At 42.4% G+C, this 23,263-nt stretch overlaps 1 protein-coding gene across 21 annotated transcripts in view; it reads left to right on the plus strand.

The window, feature by feature from the left end:
* MED12L (mediator complex subunit 12L) overlaps positions 1-23,263 on the plus strand; it is a 364,655-nt gene that overhangs the window by 72,258 nt on the left and 269,134 nt on the right. For 18 of the 21 annotated variants that reach the window (XR_015160227.1, XR_015160244.1, XM_086390493.1 and 15 more), the window contains 6 exons: positions 4,162-4,331; positions 7,049-7,159; positions 8,215-8,484; positions 11,709-11,858; positions 12,688-12,787; positions 13,103-13,239. Coding sequence is in view for 19 of the 21 variants with exons in the window: in XM_086390493.1 (XP_086246619.1) it covers positions 4,162-4,331; positions 7,049-7,159; positions 8,215-8,484; positions 11,709-11,858; positions 12,688-12,787; positions 13,103-13,239 (938 nt within the window). In the remaining 2 variants the exon portion in view is untranslated. The remainder of the gene's footprint in view (positions 1-4,161; positions 4,332-7,048; positions 7,160-8,214; positions 8,485-11,708; positions 11,859-12,687; positions 12,788-13,102; positions 13,240-23,263) is intronic. The other 3 variants (XM_086390579.1, XM_086390562.1, XM_086390569.1) reach the window with 1 other exon arrangement.

The raw sequence follows: 23,263 nt of genomic DNA on the forward strand, positions 1-23,263 counted from the left end.
AGGATCCATTGAAGGTTTTGGAACCATGAAATTGACATTGATTCCATAAACACTTACCCAGAGTGTTAGGTTAGGCATTACAGCCCAGCTGAGGTAGAAACAGAGCCTGACAGCAACAGTTAAGGCCTAACCTTTAGTTTCCTTTCTAAAAAGTTTTCATCCCAATAATAATGAGTACTGATGATGATGATGATGGCCACTTACTGATCAACTTCTATGATGCATGCATTGTGTAAAGTTACTCATCTGGATAGTTACTGACCTGGATGTATTATTGAGCTCTGTTGTAGAGATGGAGTTGAGATTGAGTGGAGGCCAGGTGCCTTGCTCAGGGGTGGAGCTAGGATGTGGGCCCAGGGCCGACCTCTGCCAAAGGTCATTCTGGTAACCCTTAGTGTGGCCCTCTGTTGCTTCTCTGCAGTGTCACACTGCCAAGACACCTTCTCCATGAGCGTTGTTGCATTTGGGGTGCTCTTGTGTTTGCCCCCAGGGTGAATGCTTGTCCTCTGCTGAGCTCCCAGTTCTCTTAGTAATACTGGAAGTATTCCAGGCCCTAGGGGGTCATTTTTAGTGTAACTTGACATGTCTCTGTTCTCCCCTATTATGTATTGTATTTATCAGTTTGCATATTTTCATGTACTGGAGTGGAGCATCTCACACCTACTGTGTTCTTCTGGTTTACCTGTGTGACCTTGAGTTGTGCCTACAGCTCCTGGATTGGTTAGACGGTAGGCTACTGTAGGGTGAACTGCATGGCCTCTGAGACTCCTCCTGTTTGGGGGTTGCTGCTGCTGCTAAGTCGCTTCAGTCATGTCTGACTCTGTGCAACCCCATAGACGGAAGCCCACCAGGCTCCCCTGTCCCTGGGATTCTCCAGGCAAGAACACTGGAGTGGGTTGCCATTTCCTTCTCCAATGCGTAAAAGTGAAAGGGAAGTCGCTCAGTCGTGTCCGACTCTTAGCGACCCCATGGACTACAGCGTACCAGGCTCCTCCATCCATGGGATTTTCCAGGCAAGAGTACTGGAGTGGGGTGCCGTTGAGGCATCAACAAAAAACAGTGGCTACAGGATGCTATGGAGAGCAGCATCAGAAGGATGAGTCAGTCATTCTTTATATACTGACCCCTGACCCCACTCTCAGTAACATTCATGTTCATAAACTTTCTAATAATCTGACTTGGTGGCCTTGAGTTCTACTTGATATCAGTGAACTAGAGATGTGGCCATAGCCCCAGAGTTTTAGAACTGGTGCACTTTCAAAGCAGCTTCTTCATCACTTTCTGCATCCTTTCTACCTTTGAAACCTCCCCACCTCTCTCCCCCAACCATCTTCCTTAAGATCTCTAGCCACTCCTGTTTTTTTGTTATCACTTAGAACTGAGTCCCCACTGCAGACCAGTTAAACCAGAATCTGATGGGATTGGGCTGAAGATACTGGCATTTGGTAAAAGCCGCCCCTGCCCTGGGTGATGGCATGTGTGCGCAGGCCTGAGAGTCACTGTTTCTTGCCACTGCTGCCGCCATTTCTCCTTTTTAATGACCAGTCCTAACTCAGCTTGAGAGGGGTTAGTGAATCCGAATAATTTTAAAGAGTACAGTACTTGTGGCTGTGTTTTATTTTTTGTTTTTAATTTTTAATGAAAATTTTGTGTGCATCCTAATTTTTATACTAGTTCACACTAGACTGTCTTAGGGCCCAGATATCCAAACCTGTCTCATTGATGTGATAGCTTAACATCAGTTAAATACGGTGCAGTTAAAATATATCACCAAGAGGTCTGTATTTGAATTCTGTTTGAATTTTTAAAGGTATTCAAGTTGTGGAGTAATATCTTCAGCAATTTTTAAAAAAGATGTGTATATGTTTAAACAGTCAATGATACAAGGTAAAAACCTGAAAAGATATAAAGCTATTAAATGATTGAGATTTTTTTCTAGGCATATTCGCATTAAAAATTTTCTATAGTGTGTGTTTCTTCCATATTTTAATGAAAACAATCTTGAAAGAAAAATATACCCGAGACAAAGTAGGGGATGTGTGAATATGTGTGTTATTTTTAGCTCTTGAGGCTAAACTATTCTGAGTATTGAGAATAGTACCATACTGAGAGTGAGTTAATAGCAAGGCTTGGCACACAAAAGCTAGGATTTGGGTCCTTGTTATTTTTGTTTTTGCTTATTATAGCTAAGCTAAACTTGTCTCATCTGATGGTTGGCATTTTGCTTTGTTGAACAAGTGAGAGTCATGAGATGATTAGTCCATAACAGGGGCACCAGAAAATGATGACACTAATAATTTATTGTTTGGTTTTTAATGACGATGGCATAATTTTAACGATAATATCTGTTATTGATGGTGCTTTCTGACAAACGATTATACTAGGAACAGAATGTTGACCTAGTGTCTGTTCATCTTTTGGCATTGGCTGATTACTGAAGCAGTGCTTACTTAACATGTGCATTTGAATTTCAATTTTAAATAAGCCACAATTAGAATACGTAGTTTCAACCAAAACCTAACAATAGTTATCTCTGGGTTACTGTTGTCAAGTAATTTTAGTAGTGCTTAAAAAATAAAAACAAACCACTCAATTTCTAACAGATGTTTATTTCTACTCTTACTTTTGTTAGAATAGGTTCCTTTAAAATTGAGAAGGTTGGAGAACCTATTGCTGAAATAATGAGAAAACAGCATTGTGCGGTGATGTTTCAGGAGGACGATTTCTTCCGAAATGCTGTTTCACTAATCCTTGGGGAAATTTGGCTGTGAGCATGCAATTATTACATTTTTATCCCCAGAATGGGCTAAAGTTGGCACCATATCCCTCATGGTTGCCAAAGGCAACACATTGATTTAATTTGTGCCCCTGTGGCAGATACTTTTGAGTAATTTTAGTGATTTTTTTTTTTTTTTAAGCTACATTTTCTGTTTCCTTCCCGGTCTCCTACCTCTTGTCACTCACTGCTCTTTCTGGCTGAGTCCGGAGGCATCTTGTGTTTGTTGGGGAGAGCAGCGTGATCGAAGGCCCAGGTGGTTGTCCAGGGTGGCCGCTCTGGTGTCCCTGGCAGGGGTGGAGGTTGGGCAGTGCAGGTGGGAGTGCTGCCTGGGGCTGGCCTGCGGGGATGGCCAGTCCCCTACAGATGGGCAGACACAGAACACCCCTTAATTAGGCATGTTTGAACCATGCCCTGCAGCCTGAAAAATGTACCCCAAGAGAACCGCATTTGGGGAATTTTGAATTTTTTGAGTAGAACTGTGATTTTTAAAAATATTTGTTTTAAAAAAGTTTTATTGAAGTATAGTTGATTTATAATGTTGTTAATTTCTGTGTACAACATTAATTATGTATCAGTTATTTATATATGAAGTGTTAGTCACTCAGTTGTGTCTGACTCTGCGACCCCATGGACCCCATGTCCATGAATTCTTCAGGCAAGAATACTGGAGTGGGCTGCCATTCCCTTTTCCTTGGGATCTTCCCGACCCAGGAATCGAACCCAGGTCTGATGCATTGCAGGTGGATTCTTTACTGTCTGAGCTACTGGGAAAGCTACCCACCCCCACCCCCACCCCCACCCCCATACACACACACACACACACACACACACTCACTCACTCACTCACTCTTTTCCATTATGGTTTATCACAGGATGTTGAATATAGTTCCCTGTGCTATATAGTAGGACCTTGTATCCATTCTGTATATTTAGTAATTTGCATCTGCTAATCCCAAACTCCTAATACATCCGTTCTCCACCCACCCCCTCCCCGCCTTGGCAGCCACAAGTCTGTTGTCCATGTCCTGAATTATGATTCTTGAATCACCTCCACTGTTCTATTTCCCGTTTGTGCCTCTGATATTTTTAATTTCGTTGTGGACACCTCTTCTCCTAGGTTTGGGGTCACAGAGGCAGAAGGAGAGAGCTGGCTGACGTCCTTGCTGACCGATGGGGCGGCCATGTCACACTGGTGCACATTACTTAAGGGCTTTGGCATGGGCGTACTTTTCTGAACAGTGCTTGTATATGTTTGCCAAAGCCATTTTTGTGTAATAGATTTTTGTTTTATAAGTACACTCTTAACCAGAAAGAGGGAGGAAAAGTAGATTCTTACATTCATTGTATCTGGAAATGGCTTCTTTTTTTTAAAAAAAATGCAGAGTGGACGCAAATATCTACCAGGTATCTTCGAGAGCAGTTGGCCAAGATTTCCGACTTCTACCACCTGGCTTCCAGCGCGGGCGATGGCCCTGTCCCTGTGCCACCTGACGTGGAGCAGGCCATGAGGCAGTGGGAGTACAACGAAAAGTTGGCATTCCACATGTTCCAGGTAAGCTTCCTACGAAACTCAAGACTGAGGGCACGTTCCTTACACTTTATTGTTTGGGGGGTGTTACATTATATCATCATATGAACTATTGCATTCAAAGAAAGACATCCAACATAACTCTGAATTTGTATTAAAGGTAACACCTTTGCCCCGAGATGACAGCTTCCTATTATATGTATTGATCGCCAACATTCAGTGATGTCAGCTTTTTTAATGCCATTAATTAGCTTATAATGGCACTATTAAATGTAATCCTCCCAAGCCATTTAACTTTGCAGAAATTGGAGACATTTATTCAAAGAATTTTTTATGCTGATGCTTCCTATCTTATAGTAGATTTTCTTTAGAGCTTAGTTATTCTGTGGAAAGGTCATCTTAATTTTGTTTGGCTGCAGATTAAAATATGGTTGAGAGGATGGGTAAGACATTGAGGACTGATTAAAACTTCCATCCTGAGACACTGATGTGCATCATACTGACCAGAAGATGGCACTTGTGCTGTTTTTTGCCTCAGTCTTTACTCTTGGTGAATAGGAAGGACAAGTGTATTCATCTGAAGCTGTATTATCAGCATAGACTTCCATGACCTGGTATTGTGATGGGGTAGGTGGGTAGAAAGATGTGTGGTTTCTAAATTTCTACCCTTAGAACATTAATTATAATTTCCACGTGGTAAGCAACTTTTTCTAAGAGCTCAAAGTAGGAAACAGCCTGGTCCTTTAGGAGGTAGCTTTGTTAGTTTTAAATCAGTAAAAACAAAAATGCTTACAAATCCTAGTGTCATTTAGCAGAGGACTCCTTCCCTGCCTGCTCTGAGCTTTTATTGAGTTGAGGATTTAGCCTGCATCTTTGAAAAAGTGTCTCTAAGCATGCTTAGTATTTTTGAATGATTATTTTTAGGAACATGGAAATCAGTATCTCCTTTATAGGACGCAGTTAGGTTCTAAATGGATGAATCTGAGTTTAATGTTAACATTTAAAATTCATTATATTTTAATTCATTGTAATCTGAAATGTGAAACTGACTGTATGTGTGTGCAGACATTCATGTGCAGGAATGAGGGTACAGGTGCATAAGAAAAGCATCTTGAGGATGAACACTGTGTCATCCTTGGAAGTCAGGCTAATGAAGACTCTCTTTTTTTGAACCTTGCATTCACCATCTCTTAATCCTTAATGCAAAGTTCCATCTTATTTATTTCTTTAACATGAAGTTTACTTTATTGGTCTGATAATTTTAAATTGCACTTTTTCCTGTAGCTTAACTGTTAGCTGAAACATTTAAAAAATTAGAAATCAGCAATAAGGGGAATTCTCTGGTGGTCCGGTGGATAGGACTCCCTGCTTTCACTGCCAGGACACGAGTTTGATCCCTGGTTGGGGAACTAAGATCCCTTGGTGCAGACAAAAAAAGAAAAGAAATTAGCAATGAGTGAATACTTTGATATCATGAATGTGGTGTCACTGTAATGTTTTAAATATATAAACAGTAATTTAGCAGTATATTTTTAAATGAATTGTCAATAATCATGGTAGTAGACCGCTGGTTATATGGTCCATAGATATATCAGAGTTTCTAGGAACAAAGTAGGGCTTCATTTTAACTACTAAGATTGTTACCAGAATGACCATAAAAGTTTCCGTGACTTTAAACATAACTTTTTGTTTCTATATTTGTTTGTCTGTTTTACATTTTATTGGAGTATAATTCTTTACAGTGTTTTGTTTCTACAGTACAGCAAGTGAATCAGCTTTACACACACACACACATTTCCCTTTTTTCGATTTCTTTCCCATTTAGGTCATTTGTTTCTGTCTTGACTCTTTTATGATGTGAATCATAATATAAAGCTGTACTATGACATTAAATATATGTGTACCTAGAATGTCATAAAGAAGTATATATTTGTGTGTGTGTGTATATGTGTGTGTATGTATATATATACACGAAGGCAATAGATGAAAACGTTAACAGTGCTTATCTTAAGGGGGGCTATACCAACCCTGTGGAACATTTTGGAAATTTGTGGGCATGTTGTTTTTAGTGTAGTTATGTCAGAAGTTTATATGTTATTTTATTATAAATTCCTTTCATTTTTTACAGGCCATTATATTGATTTTTAAAGTTATATTTTGTAGGTGGGTTATGGTATCTGAAATTCCTTTTAGGATAGCAAAAGAGGCTACTAGAGGGCCTGGGCTCTGATGAGGTTTTCAGCCTCTTTTGGAGATGATGGTATGATAGGTGCTTTTGTTCTTTGTAGTGATCAACATTGGCCAAGTCTCCTCCTTGAGCATGAGTTCATCAGTTCAGTTCAGTCGCTTAGTCGTGTCCGACTCTCTTGGACCCCGTGGACTGCAGCACGCCAGTGTACTATGAGTTCTTAGTACACTGAAATCTAGCCAGGCACTTGACATGCCCTGGGAATCTGAATGCTTCCAAATTTTCTTTCTTGTAGAAATTAATTTTTATGAATTTAGAATGAGGCAGGTATGCAGAAACAACCAAAAAAACCTCCAAAGCCAACTGTGCAAAATAACACCAGTTATTTTCTTTCTTTAGAATTTCACCTTTCATCAATGAGACTGTTTTGCAACAAGGAAAACAATAGTAAAATTATACTTACATATAAAGATAAGAGTGGTTTTTTTTTTTTTTTAATTTTAGTTGGTTTTGCTTTAACATTATCAGTGTAATTTTTCTTTGTTCATTTAAGGAAGGAATGCTGGAAAAGCATGAATATTTGACATGGATATTGGATGTGTTAGAAAAGATCAGACCAATGGATGATGATCTTCTTAAACTCTTATTACCACTAATGCTGCAGGTATAGTACATGTAATCATGAGCCAATTGATTTTATGGGCAAGGAATGAGTCTGGTAAGAATGAAGAGGTAAGTAGAGGTGGCTTTTTTGAAATGGAAGGAGGAAAGATCTTAATGCTACAACACTCGAAGTGATAAGAGGCTTTCGTGTAAGTTGTAAAGGTCACTTGTACTAGCCATGTGTCCCTCTCAAGTATTCTCACTCACGTGAATTTCCCTTGTCCCTGAGCTGAGCAAACAGCTCTCTAAATACTGTCTCCTTCACATAGATCTCTGTGAAAACAAAACCCATTATCTCTGTTTAGGGATATAGAGGCTCTTCTACATTCTTTTAATATTCTTTGAGCCCCCGGGGGTGGGAACATCCTATTTTCATGATTGTCTTGAGGTGTGTTAAAATTTAGGCTGTCTGGATGAAATTTATTTAAAGAAAAATTCCTGGAAAAGTAACTCATATATTTGACAATTCAGGCAATATGAAAGAGTGTCCAGTGAAAGGTAGCCAGTCCCTTCCAGAGCCCACACCATACTAGTGATCTGCGTCTTCCCCAAGTCGTCTGGACCTGTGCTGCCCGCTCTAGTAGCTGCTAGCCAACATGACTCGTGAACCCTTGAAATGTGACAAGTTCACAGTGTGACGTGCTCTTTGTTTGAAGTGCCCACCAGGCTTCAGACCTGGTATGGAGAAAGGGGTGTATAATATCTCACTAATGTTGTGAGATAACTTTGTTGATAACATGTTGAAATGATAACTTTTGTGTTGATAACATGTTGAAATGATAGCATTTTAGATTTAGGTATAGTGGGCCAAATAAAATACATCTTTCTTTTAATTTTATCTGTGTGTGTGTTATATTTTTGCCACCCAATGGATACTGGAAAATTAAAAATTACATGTGTGGCTTGCATTATATTTCTCTTGGACAGCATTGGTCTGTATTAGTACTTCTGAAAGCTTTTGTTTTTGTTTGTAATGTTGAGAAGCCTGTATTATAATGGTCATCTCACCGAGTAGCCTGAGACGTGACTGAAGGCTGGTGTCCTTGTGTTCCTCAGTATTCAGATGAGTTTGTCCAGTCGGCCTACCTGTCCCGTCGTCTCGCCTATTTCTGTGCCCGGCGTCTGGCGTTGCTGCTGAGCGACAGCCCCAGCCTCCTTGCCGCCCACTCGCCCCATGTGATAATAGGCCCAAACAGCTCGAGCATCGGGGCCCCCAGCCCTGGCCCCCCTGGCCCCGGCATGAGCCCTGTGCAGCTGGCCTTCTCCGACTTTCTTTCCTGTGCACAGCACGGCCCCCTGGTTTATGGACTTAGTTGTATGTTGCAGGTAAGTCCTTGGCCCTTCCTGCTTTATGTCCACATTCTGTGCAGCAAACAGCGGACTTGGGGGTGATGCTTCAACTCTCATGTCACAACTCTAGTTTTATCCTGGTCTAAATAACTGATAGATGGAAGTTTCCTGTTCTTGTATCCCTGTGTTGGATCACAATGCGAGAGGATTCATTGCTTCTGTCTAGTTCTTTATTGGGGTTGTTTTATGATTAAAAAATTGTTCAGGGAACCCATGGAATAAGTAAGCTGTGTTACTGTTCTTTGGGGAAGACAGCTTCTCCATGCAGCATTATGTAGCTTCCTCAGTCGGCAGCTTGAGATGGTTGCCATCTCTCTCTGTTTAAGATCCTAATAGTTTTCTCAGACTCTCTTTAGCTGCCCAGCATCATTGCTTGTGTGGTCCAGGAGAATGTCAGCCCCTGGCCCAGTGCTACCAAGAGTGAGATACAGCCCTGTCCTAGACCTGGGAGCTCAAAGATCAGTGTTCAGGTCACATTTCTTGGGCTCCTAATGTGTCATGCTCTTAGTAAAGGGCTTTGAGAGTCCATGTGCTGAGATGAGGGAAGGTTGGTGGAGGGATGCTCGGGGCTGATTTGAGAAGTGGAACTTTCAGTTCAACCTAGAATTCAGGGAGGTTTTCTGAAGAAAGTGGTCTGGTCTAGCACTTACATTGGTTTAAAACAAACAAACAAGGTGTAGACTGTTCTTGGCAGAGGGGGCAGTGTGGAGAAAGGCCCGGAGGGTTGGTAAGTCATCTTGTGGGCAGGTTGGCTTTCTTGGAACATAAAGTGTGAAATGTGTTGGGGGTCAGGGATAGAAGACCCCCCGTGTGCCTTGTAATTAGGATGTCATTGGGAAGTTTTATCAGGGAGTTTTATGGTCAGTGTGTGGTTTGTTAGATTGCTTTGGCCACAGTAGAGGGAAGGTCTTTGGGAGTGGGGAGGGTAGGGGAGAGAGAGACAAGGAAAGAATCAGTTTGGATGAGTCTGTGTAAGTTCAGTTTTGGACTGTCTTATCTCCAGTTGATATGTTCAAGAGATGGTTGCATGTCTGATTCTGAAGACGGGGCAGACCACAGACCAGGGGTATGGATTTGGGCCACTTAAGGCTGCTTGGCTGGTCAAGACCTGGAGAGGGAGTGATGTCCTAGAGAGTTAGTAGTGAGGGATGATCTGTGGCCCAGAGGGAACAAGTAGGTAAGAGATAGCAGGGGGGAGGATCCCAGAGGTGACCAGGGAAGTTTGGGCAGGCTGGAGAGAAAAGAGTGAGGTGGGAGAGTATTGTTAGAAACAAAGATGATGAGACTATTATAGTCATAATTCAGTTGTAATGATAGCAGTAGCATTTATCATGTTCTATAGGCACTCTTCTGAGATGTAGGTATATTGCATCATTTAGTTCTCAGAATCATCCTATGAGAAAGGAGCCAATATCATTCCTGTAACAGGAATGATGAGATGGTGGCACAGGTCACACAGCAAGTAAGAGGCGAACCTGAAAATTGCACCCAGTTGGGACCCAGAGTTCACACTCTTAACCACCATGCGGGACTGCCTCTGTGGGCACTGTAGGAGGTTTCGAGATGAGTGCACAGTGCCCAGGTGACTGGGGAGGTCTGATAAGGAGATGACTGAGACTCACATGGTGGTTGAGATCGTCAGTGAATGATAGTGAGGAGTCATGTTGAGGTGTGAGTGAGGAACATTGGAGATTTGAGAATCATTCCTGTGAAGGGAAGAGAGTTTGGTGCTAAGTGAGTGGAGATTTTTTAGAAAAAAGTTTTGCTTTTTGATAGGCAAGCCTGAATGCATTCCTAAGCTAAGGGTACACTGGTAGAGGGGAGTCTGAGACAAGGAGCGGAGGACTATTGGATGGATCGGTGCCCTGGATACTGGAGGCTTTGGAATTAAGAACACAGGGAACTACTTCCCCATGGACAGGAGATGAGAAGAGGAAGGCAATGGGGTGTGGACCAATGAAGACCAATGCTCCTGCTGGTGGGATTCAGGGCCTGAGTTTGATATATGCCATCTGGTTTCCATGCAGATGTCTCCTGGGCCTCAGAGTCTAGTTTTTTAATACTTTGCATTTTAGAGGAGAAAGACTGCACTCGTTCTCTGAGCTGGTATAGTTGAGTGGCATAAGAATGTAGTGGGGAAGACGCCTTCTAGAATCATTACTGCCCTGATTGTAGCCTCTGCTCTGCCAGGTTGTAGCTTTCACGTTGTGCCTCTGTTTCCCCATGTGTGGATGGGGGCTGGGGACAGTTCTTACACTGTCGCTTCCAGGACAGTGTTCAGCACAGAGTGTGTGCTTAATTTAATGAGAACTCTAATACTTAATTATAGTATTATAGAACTATAGTACTTAATTTAATGAGAACCTAATCCATAGTTAGGGTTAGTGAGTGTAGTGATTCCAGGCCTGAAATCACCTTGGGCTGGTCGCTCATCTCCTCCGTGGCTTCCATTCCTTTTTGGAACAGTTGGGAAATACTGCTTCCTACTGCTTGGGGTGGTTGTGATGTATAGGTAAGTTGGTCAGAGAAACTGCATTGTGCAAGCTGACAGAGTAAAAAAATGTCTACAGGGGTCCAAGGTTGAGGTAGGCAAGCTATAACCTGAAGGCCAGGTCCACCCTATAGGCTAAGAACAGGTGTTATATTCTTTAAACAAAAAGGAAGAGTAGGTAACAGGGACTTTAGGTGACCTGAAAGCCTTAAAAAATATTTGCTAACTGGCTTTTATAGAAAAAGTGTGTTGCCCGGGCCCTGTGCAGGGTTGCTGCCTGCCCAGGATTTATGAGGCTACATATCATACCATTATTTGAGAGGTAAAAAAAATAAAAATCTTTTTAGATTTTACAGGCTTAGGAATTACATATTTTAATTGCATGAAAAACATTGTTTCAGGAGATAATTTTAAAATTTATTGCATTTTTATTAAATTTCCTAGGTTCTTATGCTAGAATTTAGCTTATAAATTATAACATTCCTTAATTTCTCAATAAGTGTATTTTTACCTATTCAAATGAATAATTCTGTCATAATTTTTTTGTCTCACCATTTGAAAAGTTGAGACTGGGGGTAAGAAAAGACGTTCATGTTTTAAGCTCACTCGTTGAAAACTGTAATTTAACTATGATGTTTTTTTTTTTTTTAGCTCTTGTAATACTTTTTTCCTTCCTCTAAGCATCTGAATTTTACCACTTTATTTCCAGACTGTTACTCTCTGTTGCCCAAGTGCCTTGGTGTGGAATTACTCCACAAACGACAATAAGAGCGCGAACCCGGGCTCGCCCCTGGATCTGCTGCAGGTGGCCCCCTCCAGCCTCCCCATGCCGGGAGGAAACACGGCTTTCAACCAGCAGGTAGACTTGCTGTTACGGTGCTCGGAGGGGTGTTTTCAGTCTTGAGCAGCATCACGGCACAGTGGGTCAAGCCTGGTTGCAGCAGCCTTGGATTCTTAGGGGCCCTCCTGTCTCTGTCTCCGTCTCTCTGGGTGAAGAGGGAAGTCCATAGTCTCTGTGAACAGCAGAAGTTTATCATATTGTTCCTTTTCTTCTGAACATTTTGCTGGGTGGTTCTTGCAGAGCCTCCTGCCCCCTAGACGGTAATTATGGTGGTAGTTCTGATATAAGATCATGACACTCAGGTTTAGTATTAATATATCAGAGTCTGTGTGTTAGTAGAGTCATATACTATAGAGCTAGGAGTCTGGGTATTTAGTAACTGTTATATATTTTCATTAGGGCTGGGTTATTTGGTTCAAAGACTGAAGAAACTTGAACCACAGGACTGGGACAAATATTTAAAATAAAAGCTCTGTTTTTTTTTCCTTTTAAACCAAGCAGTTTTCTTAATAAAACATGATTAGTTGCTTTCAGACATAGAAGAGTGGCTCAAAGATGATATTTTAGAACTTTGACCTTTCTCTATGATATCCTGAAAATGTTTCACTTGTAAAGATTTTTTGGGTAAGCGTTTATTTTTGTGAGCATTTAGCACTGAACACTGGCATGGAGTCAGCACTTGTGAATTTTGAAACGCGCTTCTCGGGCAGCCGCCTGCCTTTCCTACAGTGCAGTCGAGACTGTGGTTCACTGTGGGGCGCTCTGCTTGCGTGGAAAAACCTGGCATGATTTAGACAGCTGCCGCGGCTTTCTAAGCAAAAGTTAATTAGAAGTGATTATCTTTCAGGTTCGGGCAAGGATTTATGAGGTAGAACAGCAGATAAAACAAAGAGGCCGTGCAGTGGAAGTTCGGTGGTCTTTTGACAAGTGCCAAGAGTCGACAGCAGGTACAGAACAGCAGAAGGAGGAGTGCTTTTGGATGTTGGACTTTATGCCATTTCTAATTCTTGCTACTCAGTCCTCAGTGTGAACAAGGATGCTTTTAGACAGAGTTCCCTACTGAGTTTTGGGGACATTCTTCGGTCTGTGCCCTTTAAATCTGGGCTGTCTAGAATGTCAGGTTTGATTTTGTTGGCAATTCTTTTATGCTGAGAATAATAATGTCTTAAAATTCCTTTTGTCCCACCTGATGATGACTTTGTAGTATGCTGCTCTGGCTTTGTTCGGCCTTTCTTAACTGCTTGCTTGCTTTCTGCATCTAGGGGTGACCATTAGTCGGGTTTTGCACACGTTGGAGGTATTGGATCGACACTGTTTTGACCGAACTGATTCCAGCAATTCAATGGAGACGCTTTATCATAAGATTTTCTGGGCAAACCAAAACAAAGACAACCAAGAGGTAGTTAATATTTTTTTCTTCTTTTCACCTTTAATTTTCTTAGCATATTTTCTTCTTTTTTATTCAGTTAATTCTGGCAATTAACTGAATTATACTTTTCTATGACGTGTACTATCTTGTAAGACAGCTGCACCCTGAAATCATTCTTTTGGACTAAAATTTCCTACCACTATTAAAATGAAGTGTCCATTGGCCTGGTCTAAGTATATTGGTTGGGAAGATTTTTTCTTAGCCTTTTTATCATCACACTTAACATTTTGGTGTTAGTGGAATATCCTTCATCTGATTGTACTTCATATAATGGTTTGGCTTTAATTTAGGGGGAATGTGTTTTGATATTTGGCATGTCAGAGAGCAGTGAATTAATTAATACTTGTGGTCATGGTCTTTGAAAAATCTGTAGACAGTTATTTAGACAAGATTCTTTACAGAATCGGAACCAATAGAGGAAATTATATATATATATATGTAAAAATATAAAGGCAAGAGAGATGTTTATGTTAATGAATTGGCTCACAGGATTGTAGGAGTTAACAAAACTGAAATGTGTGGGGCAGGCCAGCAGGCTGGAGACACAGGGAAGCTGTTTTTTTCTTTTCTCTTAAGGCCTTCAACTGATTGGATGAGGCCCACCCTCATTATGGAGGATAATCTGCTTTATTCTGAGTTTACTGATTTAAATGTTATTCACATAAAAAACAAAACAAAAAAAAAAGAACACTGTCATAGCACTATCTAGACTGGAGTTTGACCAGGAAATTGGGAGCCGTAACTTAGGCAAGTTGACACATGAAATTAGCCATCACAGATAATTTTTATATTATGCTTTCAGTGTCTCATTATTGAACTACTCTAGTAACATAGACGTTTCAATAATATTTTCTCAACCTTATTTTGGGAGAAATAGAAGTTTTCTCTGCTTCTACATGCATGTAAAGCATGTATAGTATATCCAAGTTGTGGAAGCACTAGGAATTCAGTTTTAACACATGGTGCCCATCTTGAAGGAACGTTCAATTTAATTTGATTGATTGAAATATAGTTGATTTATAGTTAGATTCAGGTATACAGCATAGTGATTCAGTATTTTTACACATTATACTCCATTTAAAGTTATTACAAAATAATGGCTATGTTTCCCTGTGCTATATACGAAGGGACACTATAGTTAACTGATCTTTGATTTTCATACTAGGCTTTAAGAATGTGTAGGTAGTAAGAAGGGATAAAACCAAAAACTTTTCCTTATCCTGCCTTTATGTTAACCTTTATCCTACATGTGATGTGAATTTGTTCCAGGTTACTCTTTTTATACTTTCCCAGGTGGCTCAGTGGTAAAGAATCTGCCTGCCAATGCAGGAAACACAGGAGACACGGATTCAGTCCCTGGATTGGGAAGATCCCTTGGAGAAGGAGATAGCAGCCCACTCCAGTATTCTTGCCTGGAGAATTCCATGGACAGAGGAGCCTGGTGGGCTACAGTCCATGGGGTTGCACAGAGTCAGATACAGCTGAGCACACATGCATGCCCTACCATTCTTTTTTTTTTTTTAAGTAATTTGCAAGTCAGTGCCTTGCTGCTCAAAAATAAGGTTCTCGACCGTGATGCCACGTCAGGATGTTGGGAGTGAGGTCTAGACCAGGTGTGTTTTCTGATTCATTGTGAGAGAGTCTCGGTAGAAACACCTCAGTATTTCTGTAGTGCACATTGATGGTACGTCTACCTAATTCTGCCTGTTGATGCAGGTATTGCTGTGTTCTTTTGGTGTGGTGACCTGAAAGTCTCTCTCCTTGTAATAAAGACTTTTTTTTTTTAGATAAAAGGCTTTAAGAGTACTAAGCTTTTTTAATACACATGCATGTGTGTGTGCTAAGTCCCTTCAGTCGTGTCCGACTCTTGCTGACCCTGTGGACTGTAGCCCGCCAGACTCCTCTGTCTGTGGGATCCTCTAGGCAAGAAGGCTGGAGTTGGTTGCCATGTCCTTCTCCAGGGGATCTTCCCGATCCAGGGATTGAACGTGCTTCTCTTACATCTCCTGCACAGTCGGGCGGGTTCTTTACCACCAGCGCTACTTTTGAATACGCAGAGGTGAGCTCTCTGCAAGGACAGTAGGGACACCCGGCGTTCAGAGTGTCCTTGTAGATTGCTGAGCTTCCTGCACTAAGTGTTGAGTCAGGACAGTGTGGTTCCTTGGAGCGAATTTGACCAAATCCTCCAGAGCCACTTCAGTTTTGTGGTTGGCCTGACATTTAACTTGCTAATGAATGAACTAACCTACTGCAGGATTCACCCAACCAAGCCAGCCTCTCAGGGAGAAAATATTGAGTGTCTTATCGAGGACAGAAATGCGGTCTGATGTTTTTGGGTAGTCACACTGTACTGTCTCACACACAGTTGCCACCAGAGTGGGTCGTTGAGATGAGCTATTGTGATAGGGGTGTGTGTGAGAGGAAGTTACTAGAACTTCTATTTAGAGAACATTTAAAAAGACTTTACACTGTAAGCAACTCTGGTCTAAGTGTTATAACGAACATATAAAAATTATAAATATGTGTATATTGCGAGCATTTACTAAAAAAAGCAAAACGAAACAAAACCCAGCTGAGCTGAGCGGCTGTGTGAGAATTGTTTGGAGGTCGCTGCTCTAAGCTCTTGTCATTGTAAAGGAGTGACCATTCCACATCGGCTGTGGGGAAGTGTGTGCCGCTAGAGGGCGCCATATGCCCGGGGCTGTGCTGGAGTCACAGACTTCGTTGGAAGGAACGTCCATGCTACCCATTCAAGAGTGATGATAGTGAATGTTGACTCAACTCCAGAAAAATTTGCTGTGTGAGTGGTTGCTTTGTGGTTACTGAGCTGTTTTATGAGTAAGACGAAAACTGCATTTTAAATCCGTGATTCAGACTGGTCACCTTTTCTTAATAATCTATCAGAAAGAGTTAATTGGACAGATCTTTCTGAAATATTTATAACAAGAATTTTTACAATATGACTTTGGCATCTATTTGTGTGTGTATATCAAGGTATGTGTGTATATGCATGTAAACAACAGTGGTTCATCTCTGTTTCCTCTTCACTAGGGTTTACTGTTTTCTTGACTACTGAATTTTATTTATTTCTGAAATACATGTGTGAGCTGCAGAACTGTTCTATGTGACTTTGAGCAAGTTGCTTACAGGCAAGTTGCTTGTGCCTTAGGGCCCTTTCTTGCCTTGGCTAGAATACTTCCTTGCTCTATCTGTCTCTAAGAAGACATGAGCACTTTGCCTTAAAAAGTTGTTAGTGTTTACGCTAATAACATAATAGTCATTATCAGTATTGTATTGGAAGAACCAATGTGATGAAGCTATAATTCTCTGATGAGTGGTACTTCTGTACAGTGGTGTGGTTAGGATTCAGAAACACAGCTCACTTCTTTAAAATACATTTCCCCTTTGCTGCTTTCATAATTTGTTTTAGGAGTTAGACAATATGATAGGCGACAGAACAGCCGAGCAACCTCTGCAGTTGCAGCCAGGCTGAGGTTCGTGCTTTCCCAAGTCGTGCGTAGGTAGGGGTGTCTTGGCCCCAGACTGCAGAACCACTTCCCCCCATCTCTTTGGGAAATGTGAACTTTACCCCATGGATTCTCCTTTCTCTGGAACTGCTGATTACGGGAAATTCAGTTCTCTGCCTCTCGTGTTGGGCAAGGTGGGGTGGGGGCAGCTGTCCAGATGGCACACGAGTTCTGAGGTTCAGACCTGTGTGCACTCAGTCTCGGTATTCCGTGAAGGTCCATTGAAAGCAGTGATGTGTGGGATGAGGGCATTTGAGGCCTTAGTCCTGCCCCTATGGTCCCATAATGAGAGGAGGGCAGTGTCCCGTGGGGGCTGTGCTGGGCCATGGGAAGCATTATTCCCTTATACACCCGCCCCCACACTGTCCCCCAATTGCCTTGTCCCAGTGGCCCAGCCTCTGCTTCCGAGTTAGGGCCTAGGTGAAAACACAGAACCCAGAATCCTTGATGTTTACTTATTTTAGAGTGATGCTGCTTGGCTTTGCATTCAGTGTGGTGTGAGGTTTTGTGGGCTGCCGTGGACAGGGCACCGAGAGGATGGGGCCAAGGTGACCGGGAAAGGGCCGCACTTTCTGAGGAGGGCGCCCTATCTCAGCTTCTGCTTGGTTGTACAGACCCACTGTCGCCTGATCACCCAGCCTTTCAGGAGAACCTGGATGTGAGAATTTGTACGTGAACTCTCCCAATCGTCTATCACTCTGCCAGCCAAGCAGGATGTCTTTGTGGTTATGATGCTATTTTATGAGTAAGATGAAAACTACATTTTAAGTCCTTAATTCAGATTGGTCACCTTTTCTGAGTAATCTATCAGAAAGAGTCACTGGACAGATCCTTCTGAAATATTTATGACAATTTTTTGCAGTATGGCTTCGGCGTCTGTGTGTGTTGGGGGAGCTGTGTTTGCTCAGATGCCTGTCACCTTCCAGGCCCTGCTACTTGTTTTATGCAACACTTACTCACATACTTGCCTGTTCAATGTTTCAGAACCATTTCTGCTCTGCCTGCTGGATGCAGAGAAGACTAATAACCACATGAGGAGGTTGCCATAGGGGCTGTGGGGACCTCCTGAGGATTCCAAGCCCTGACAGCCTGTCACACGAGACCTGCAGGCAGGAGTCACATTGCTGACCTTACTCCTGAGCAGCAGGGTGGGAGGGCCCCCCTCCCCCTTCCAGGGCCCCCAGATCACTTCCTTTCTTGTGACTTCTCCCCTGGTTTCTGCTGGCTGTCATGGGGGAGGGCGGGAAGCAGCTGTGTCTCTGGGTGCCCCGAGGACGTGGATAGAAGGGAAAGTCAAAAGGAGGCAGGAAGAGCGGCCTTTCACTTCTCTATCTGGGGCTGGAGGAAGCCGCCTCTCCCCTAAGTAACGCGAAGGCCGGATGACACTGGCTGGTGGATGCACGTTCCTCTTCTCTGCTGTTAAATCCAAATGGATGTATTTAGTGTTTGTATTTATTTTCTATCCAGGCTGTTTACAGAGCTCTCCCTGGGCAGGTGTGATGAGTTCACACGGGTTTTTTTGAATGGAGAGTCCAGAGCAGGCCTTCCTTCAGCTCTCGTCCAGGCCTCCGGGGCCAGTCTGGCTCCGCATCAGTGTGGCTGCAGGACTCTGCCCACATGGTCCACAGGGCCAAAGCCCCGTGTCTGTTCTGTCCCAGCTGTGCTTGTTCTGTGTCTCCTCCTGCAGGTGCGGGGCTCTGCAGGCCCAGGGCAGCATTCCTCCTGCTCAGCAGCATGTCATCAGCCTTGAGCACCGTGCCGGAGCCGGCAAGCCCTTGGGAGACATTTACTGAGTCGGTGTTTTGGGTGCTTGTAAAAAAGCTGCTAGGACTGTGAACTGGAAGCAGCCACCCCTCTGAAGGCTTTGGCTTAGGTGGGCGGGTGTAAGGGCAACCAAGAGCTATGTAGTATGTCAGGTTTGCCAGGGATTCAGGCACGAGAGGTCATGTAGAGGCACAGGTGGCAGGGTGCAGGCAGGACAGCTCTCCACCGCGAGGCAGAGGCAGAGGGGCAGTGCATTTCCTTGGTGGCATCGCAGACAATTCACCTACCTTGATGAGTCTCAGTTGTTTGTTTGTGAAATGGGTATTCTGTCTGCTGATGATGGGAAAATTGCCCAAAACTGTATGGATGAAACATTTCAATATTTTATAGCTTCTAGACAGGTACTCAATAAATGCCAGCTGCTGTCCTGACCGATGGATTTAGGGAGGCAGTGAAAGACTCCAGAGAGATGGAAGCAATGTGATCCCTTGGGACCTCTGTAGGTGTGCATGCATGCATGCACACACACGCACCTTTCTACCCATCTCATGCACACACACACACCCACTCATCTCTCACACACACCCTTCTACCCATCACATGCACGCACACACCCCTTTACCCATCTCACACGCACATACACACCCCTCTCTACCTATCTCATGCATGCACACATATACCTCTCTGCCCATCTCTCTCACACACACCCCTCTACCCATCTTATGCACACTTGCACACACACACCTACACACCCACACACCTCTGCCCATCTCACAATTCACCAGTCCATAAAGCACAGCCTAGACCTGTCAGCCTTTTTCATGGTCTTGGATTCTCACAGAGGCTTTACCCTCTGTAGGGAACCAGTTGGACAGAATCAGCTCTCCTCCCTGTGTCTGAGTACTGTGTTATAAGAGAGGTATGCTCATTTCAGTGCTTAGGATTTTTTTTTTTAATGTTGTTGAAGAAAAAGTCACCTTTTAAAGACCAAGAATCAAGACTTACATGTGCAACTTACTTGGTCACTTGTATCTGACTCTGCGACTCCATAGACTTTATGTAGCCAAGCAGGCTCCTCGGTCCATGGGATTCTCCAGGCAAGAATTCTAGGGTGGATTGTCATTTCCTTCTCCAGGGGATCTTCCTGGGGATCTCCTGCACTGGCAGGTAGATTCTTTACCACTGTACCACCTGGGAGCCCTGTACTCAAGATAGAGGTCAAATGAGGCAAAAGTCAAGCAAACTAGGAAAATATCACACGTCTGGCTCCCATTAAGGTGCCCAGTGCTGAGCTGTTAGGACACTTGTCAGTGCTGCTCATGGCCCAACTGGAGCTTGTTGAGCCTCAGAAGTTAGCCATCTTCCTACTGGATGCCCAGCGGAAGCATTGCTAATGTTTTACAGCTGCCGTTTTCTTCTTCCTTAAACTAAGTCTATTAGGTAACGAGCATAACATACTTAGGGGGGAAAGTGGTGTGTCCAGACACGTGGACTTTGCTGTTACTGAATCCATTTAGACTGGGGTGGGCCTCTCAGTTTTTCTTTTTTCTTCTAACTTTTCTTGAATACTTTTTTGGCACTAGGCACCGCTGTAAGAAATTTTCCCTGGCCAACTGTTAAAAAACTGTTTGTTTTTTAATTTTCTACTTTACAGATGCAGGAACCAAAGCTTAAGAGGATGAGTAAATAGTCTAAGCTCGCACCCAACTCACTGGTGGGCAAACAGGGGCTGGAGCCCTAAATGGTTCCGAACAGCCTTCTTAACTAGTATGTTCTCTTTCTTGTGTTCTTTCTCTTTGTTTCTTAAAGATTTTTTGGTAGACATGTTCATTTGTGTTATATAGATCTATTTTAAATTGTTTGTTTGTTGGGTGCACTGGGTATTTGTTGCTGCGTGCAGGCTTTCTCTAGTTGTGGCAAGCAGGCTTCTCATTGCAGTGGCCTCTCGTTGCAGAGGACAGGCTCGGGTGTGCGGCCTTTTGTAGCTGCAGCTTGCAGGCTCAGTAGCTGTGGTGCACGGGCTTAGTTGCTCTGCAGCGTGTGGAATCTTCCTAAACCAGGATTTGAACCTATGTCCCCTGCATTGGCAGGTGGCCTCCCAAGTAATTTGTCCCACTGTTTTCTGGACCACCAAGAAAATTTGAGCGCTGCTTCTTTTAAAAAACCCGTTTGATTTCAGGTAACTGTAGCTGAACACACATGCGTCAGATGTAATTTTGGGAAAAGGAGGGAAAAACTTTTGTAATTGTCATGAACAGTTTCCATATTGATATGGGCATATTGGTTTGTGGGAATATCCTCTAACTGATTTTAAAAGCTTGGCAATTTTAACATAGTATTTACCTTAGACAATCCCTCAAGTTGAAAAATTTGGCCTTTGTAGGGTATCACAACTATGAGGCCAGTTCAGATGTGGATGTGGATCCTGGCTTCGCTATAGAGTAGTTGGATGGCCCCAGCCTGGGGGGCCCAATACTGCCCAATACTGGGCAGCCCACTCCAGTATTCTTGCCTGGAGAATCCCATGGACAGAGGAGCCTGGCAGGCTACAGTCCATAGGGTTGCAAAGACTTGGACACGACGGACGTAACTTAGCACATAGCAAGCAGTGTCGCTGTCTTTGTACACTGGCCTTAGTAATCGACTCCACTTCACATGCTGGCATATGGTTAGCACTTAGCAAATGCCACTTGTTATGTTCTTAACTGGGCAACTTTAGTTGTCAAGTGAGTTGAACCTAGCACTGTGTTTTAGAAATTTACATTTCCCTTCTTATCTGTAGGTTTCTTTCATTCATCATAAGAGGCAAGCAGTAAAGTTTATTGTACCATATGGTGACAACTTTTGGAAATAAGCCTACTGTTTCACTTATTTTCAGTTTGAGAGATGTGGCACTTTTCAAGGACCTGGAGTGATTTACTTTGTGATTCTAATGCATCTCAAATGACTGCTGTTGTGTCATTTCGTATTTCCCCAAACAGTTTTCTTTATTCATTTTATTATTTAAATGATGATGATTTAACTGAGGGATGACAAATTAATGACAGTTGACTTAAATACTCAGAGCAATTGTTTTAATTTTCTTATCTACTTCCTATCTTCTCAGAACTCGGAGTAGTACTCTTTTTAACTGCTGCTTGAAAGAAAACAAAGGGAAGTCATTTTTTTGCTTTTGTGGTATATGTTTTTTTCCTTAGATGTCACAGGACCTAAGACTATCAACATTGATTCTAAGGATGTGAAACCAAGAAAAACTTTTTCTGCTCAAAAATCAGCTGTCCCAAATATCTTTTGGAAATGTACATATGGAAATGCTCATAGAAAACAGAAAGATTTTTAAAAAAATGAATACTACTTATACTTAAATAATACATCTTCTGAGTGTGTGGTTAATAATCTTTATATGGTGATTCTGTTAGAAATACTACTTGTGACTGTGTACAACAGACTTATGTTCTGTTAGCATTTGAGACCAGTTTTTACCTTATGTAACTCTTGAAATTCATCCAGATCTCCATACATGTGCCTCAGGTTGCAAACCATGTGACTTGCTAATATCATTACGTATTATTATCATTATGTACCATATTATTTATTGGTGCTGTAATGTGAATTATGTTTTTGTCCAGAGACGACCATTTTGTTTAATGTTGACTAAGAGTGATTAATTACATTTATAAACATGCCCTTTTAGTCTCAGATTAAAAAGCTATTAAAGAGCTTTATTCAGTATCTGATCTCAAGTGCTTTTTGTTTGCTGTTGCTTACAGTAATGAGTCATTGATTTTTCCTATCCTTTTTATGGTACTGTTTTATAATGTAGTATGTTAAGAGATTTTTTTTTGTTTGTTTTAAAATAGTCTTACCAGGTACCTTGTAATTACTGAAGGAAGCCTGCCTCTCAGATGTAGTTGCCAGTTTTTTCCTTTTTTGTTAAAGAATAGACTTGTGGTTAGTTTTTAGAGATTATTAGATTATTGAGTGATTGAGTAAGAAACAATTAAACTTAATCTATTTAGTCTGTGTCCGCCCTCTCCAAGGAAAGAAAAAAGTGTATCAAGTCCCCCTTATGACATTTGGAGTATCTTTATTACAGATGTAGGTAACAGCATTAATGATGGTTGCAGCAAGATTAATAATGATTTTAGTTTATTTGTTTATGGCTGCACTAGGTCTTCATGGCCTTGTACCGGCTTTTTCTCGTTCTGACGAGCAGGGGCTATTCTCTAGCTGGGGCGTGTGAGCTTCTCATCGTGGTGGTTCCTCTTGTGGCAGAACTTGGACTCTAGGGTTCTCTGGACCTTAGCAGTTGCCGTGCATGGGCTTCGTTGCCCTGTGGCTGTGGGACTAGGGATCTGACCTGTGTCCCTTATGTTGACAGGTGGAGTCTTAACCACTAGACCACCAGGGAAGTTCCTAAATTTTAGTATTTTGCCCCTAGGAGTGGGGCCCATGCTTATGAGGCCAGATGGACAGTGCTGTTAGCTGAAGGGTCTTGTTGTTGTTCAGCTGCTAAGTCATGTTTGACTCTTGGTGACCCCATGGACTGCAACATGTCAGGCTTCCCTGTCCTTCACCATCTCCCAGAGTTTGCTCAGACTCATGTACATTTGATTCAGTGATGCTATCTAACCATCTCATCCTCTGTTGTCCCCTTCTTCTGCTGCCCTCAATCTTTCCCAGCATCAGAGTCTTTTCCAATG

Source organism: Bos grunniens, chromosome 1 (assembly GCF_055505025.1).
Source record: "Bos grunniens cultivar Pamir isolate PY7600 chromosome 1, Bosgru_T2T1.0, whole genome shotgun sequence".
NCBI lineage: Eukaryota > Metazoa > Chordata > Mammalia > Artiodactyla > Bovidae > Bos > Bos grunniens.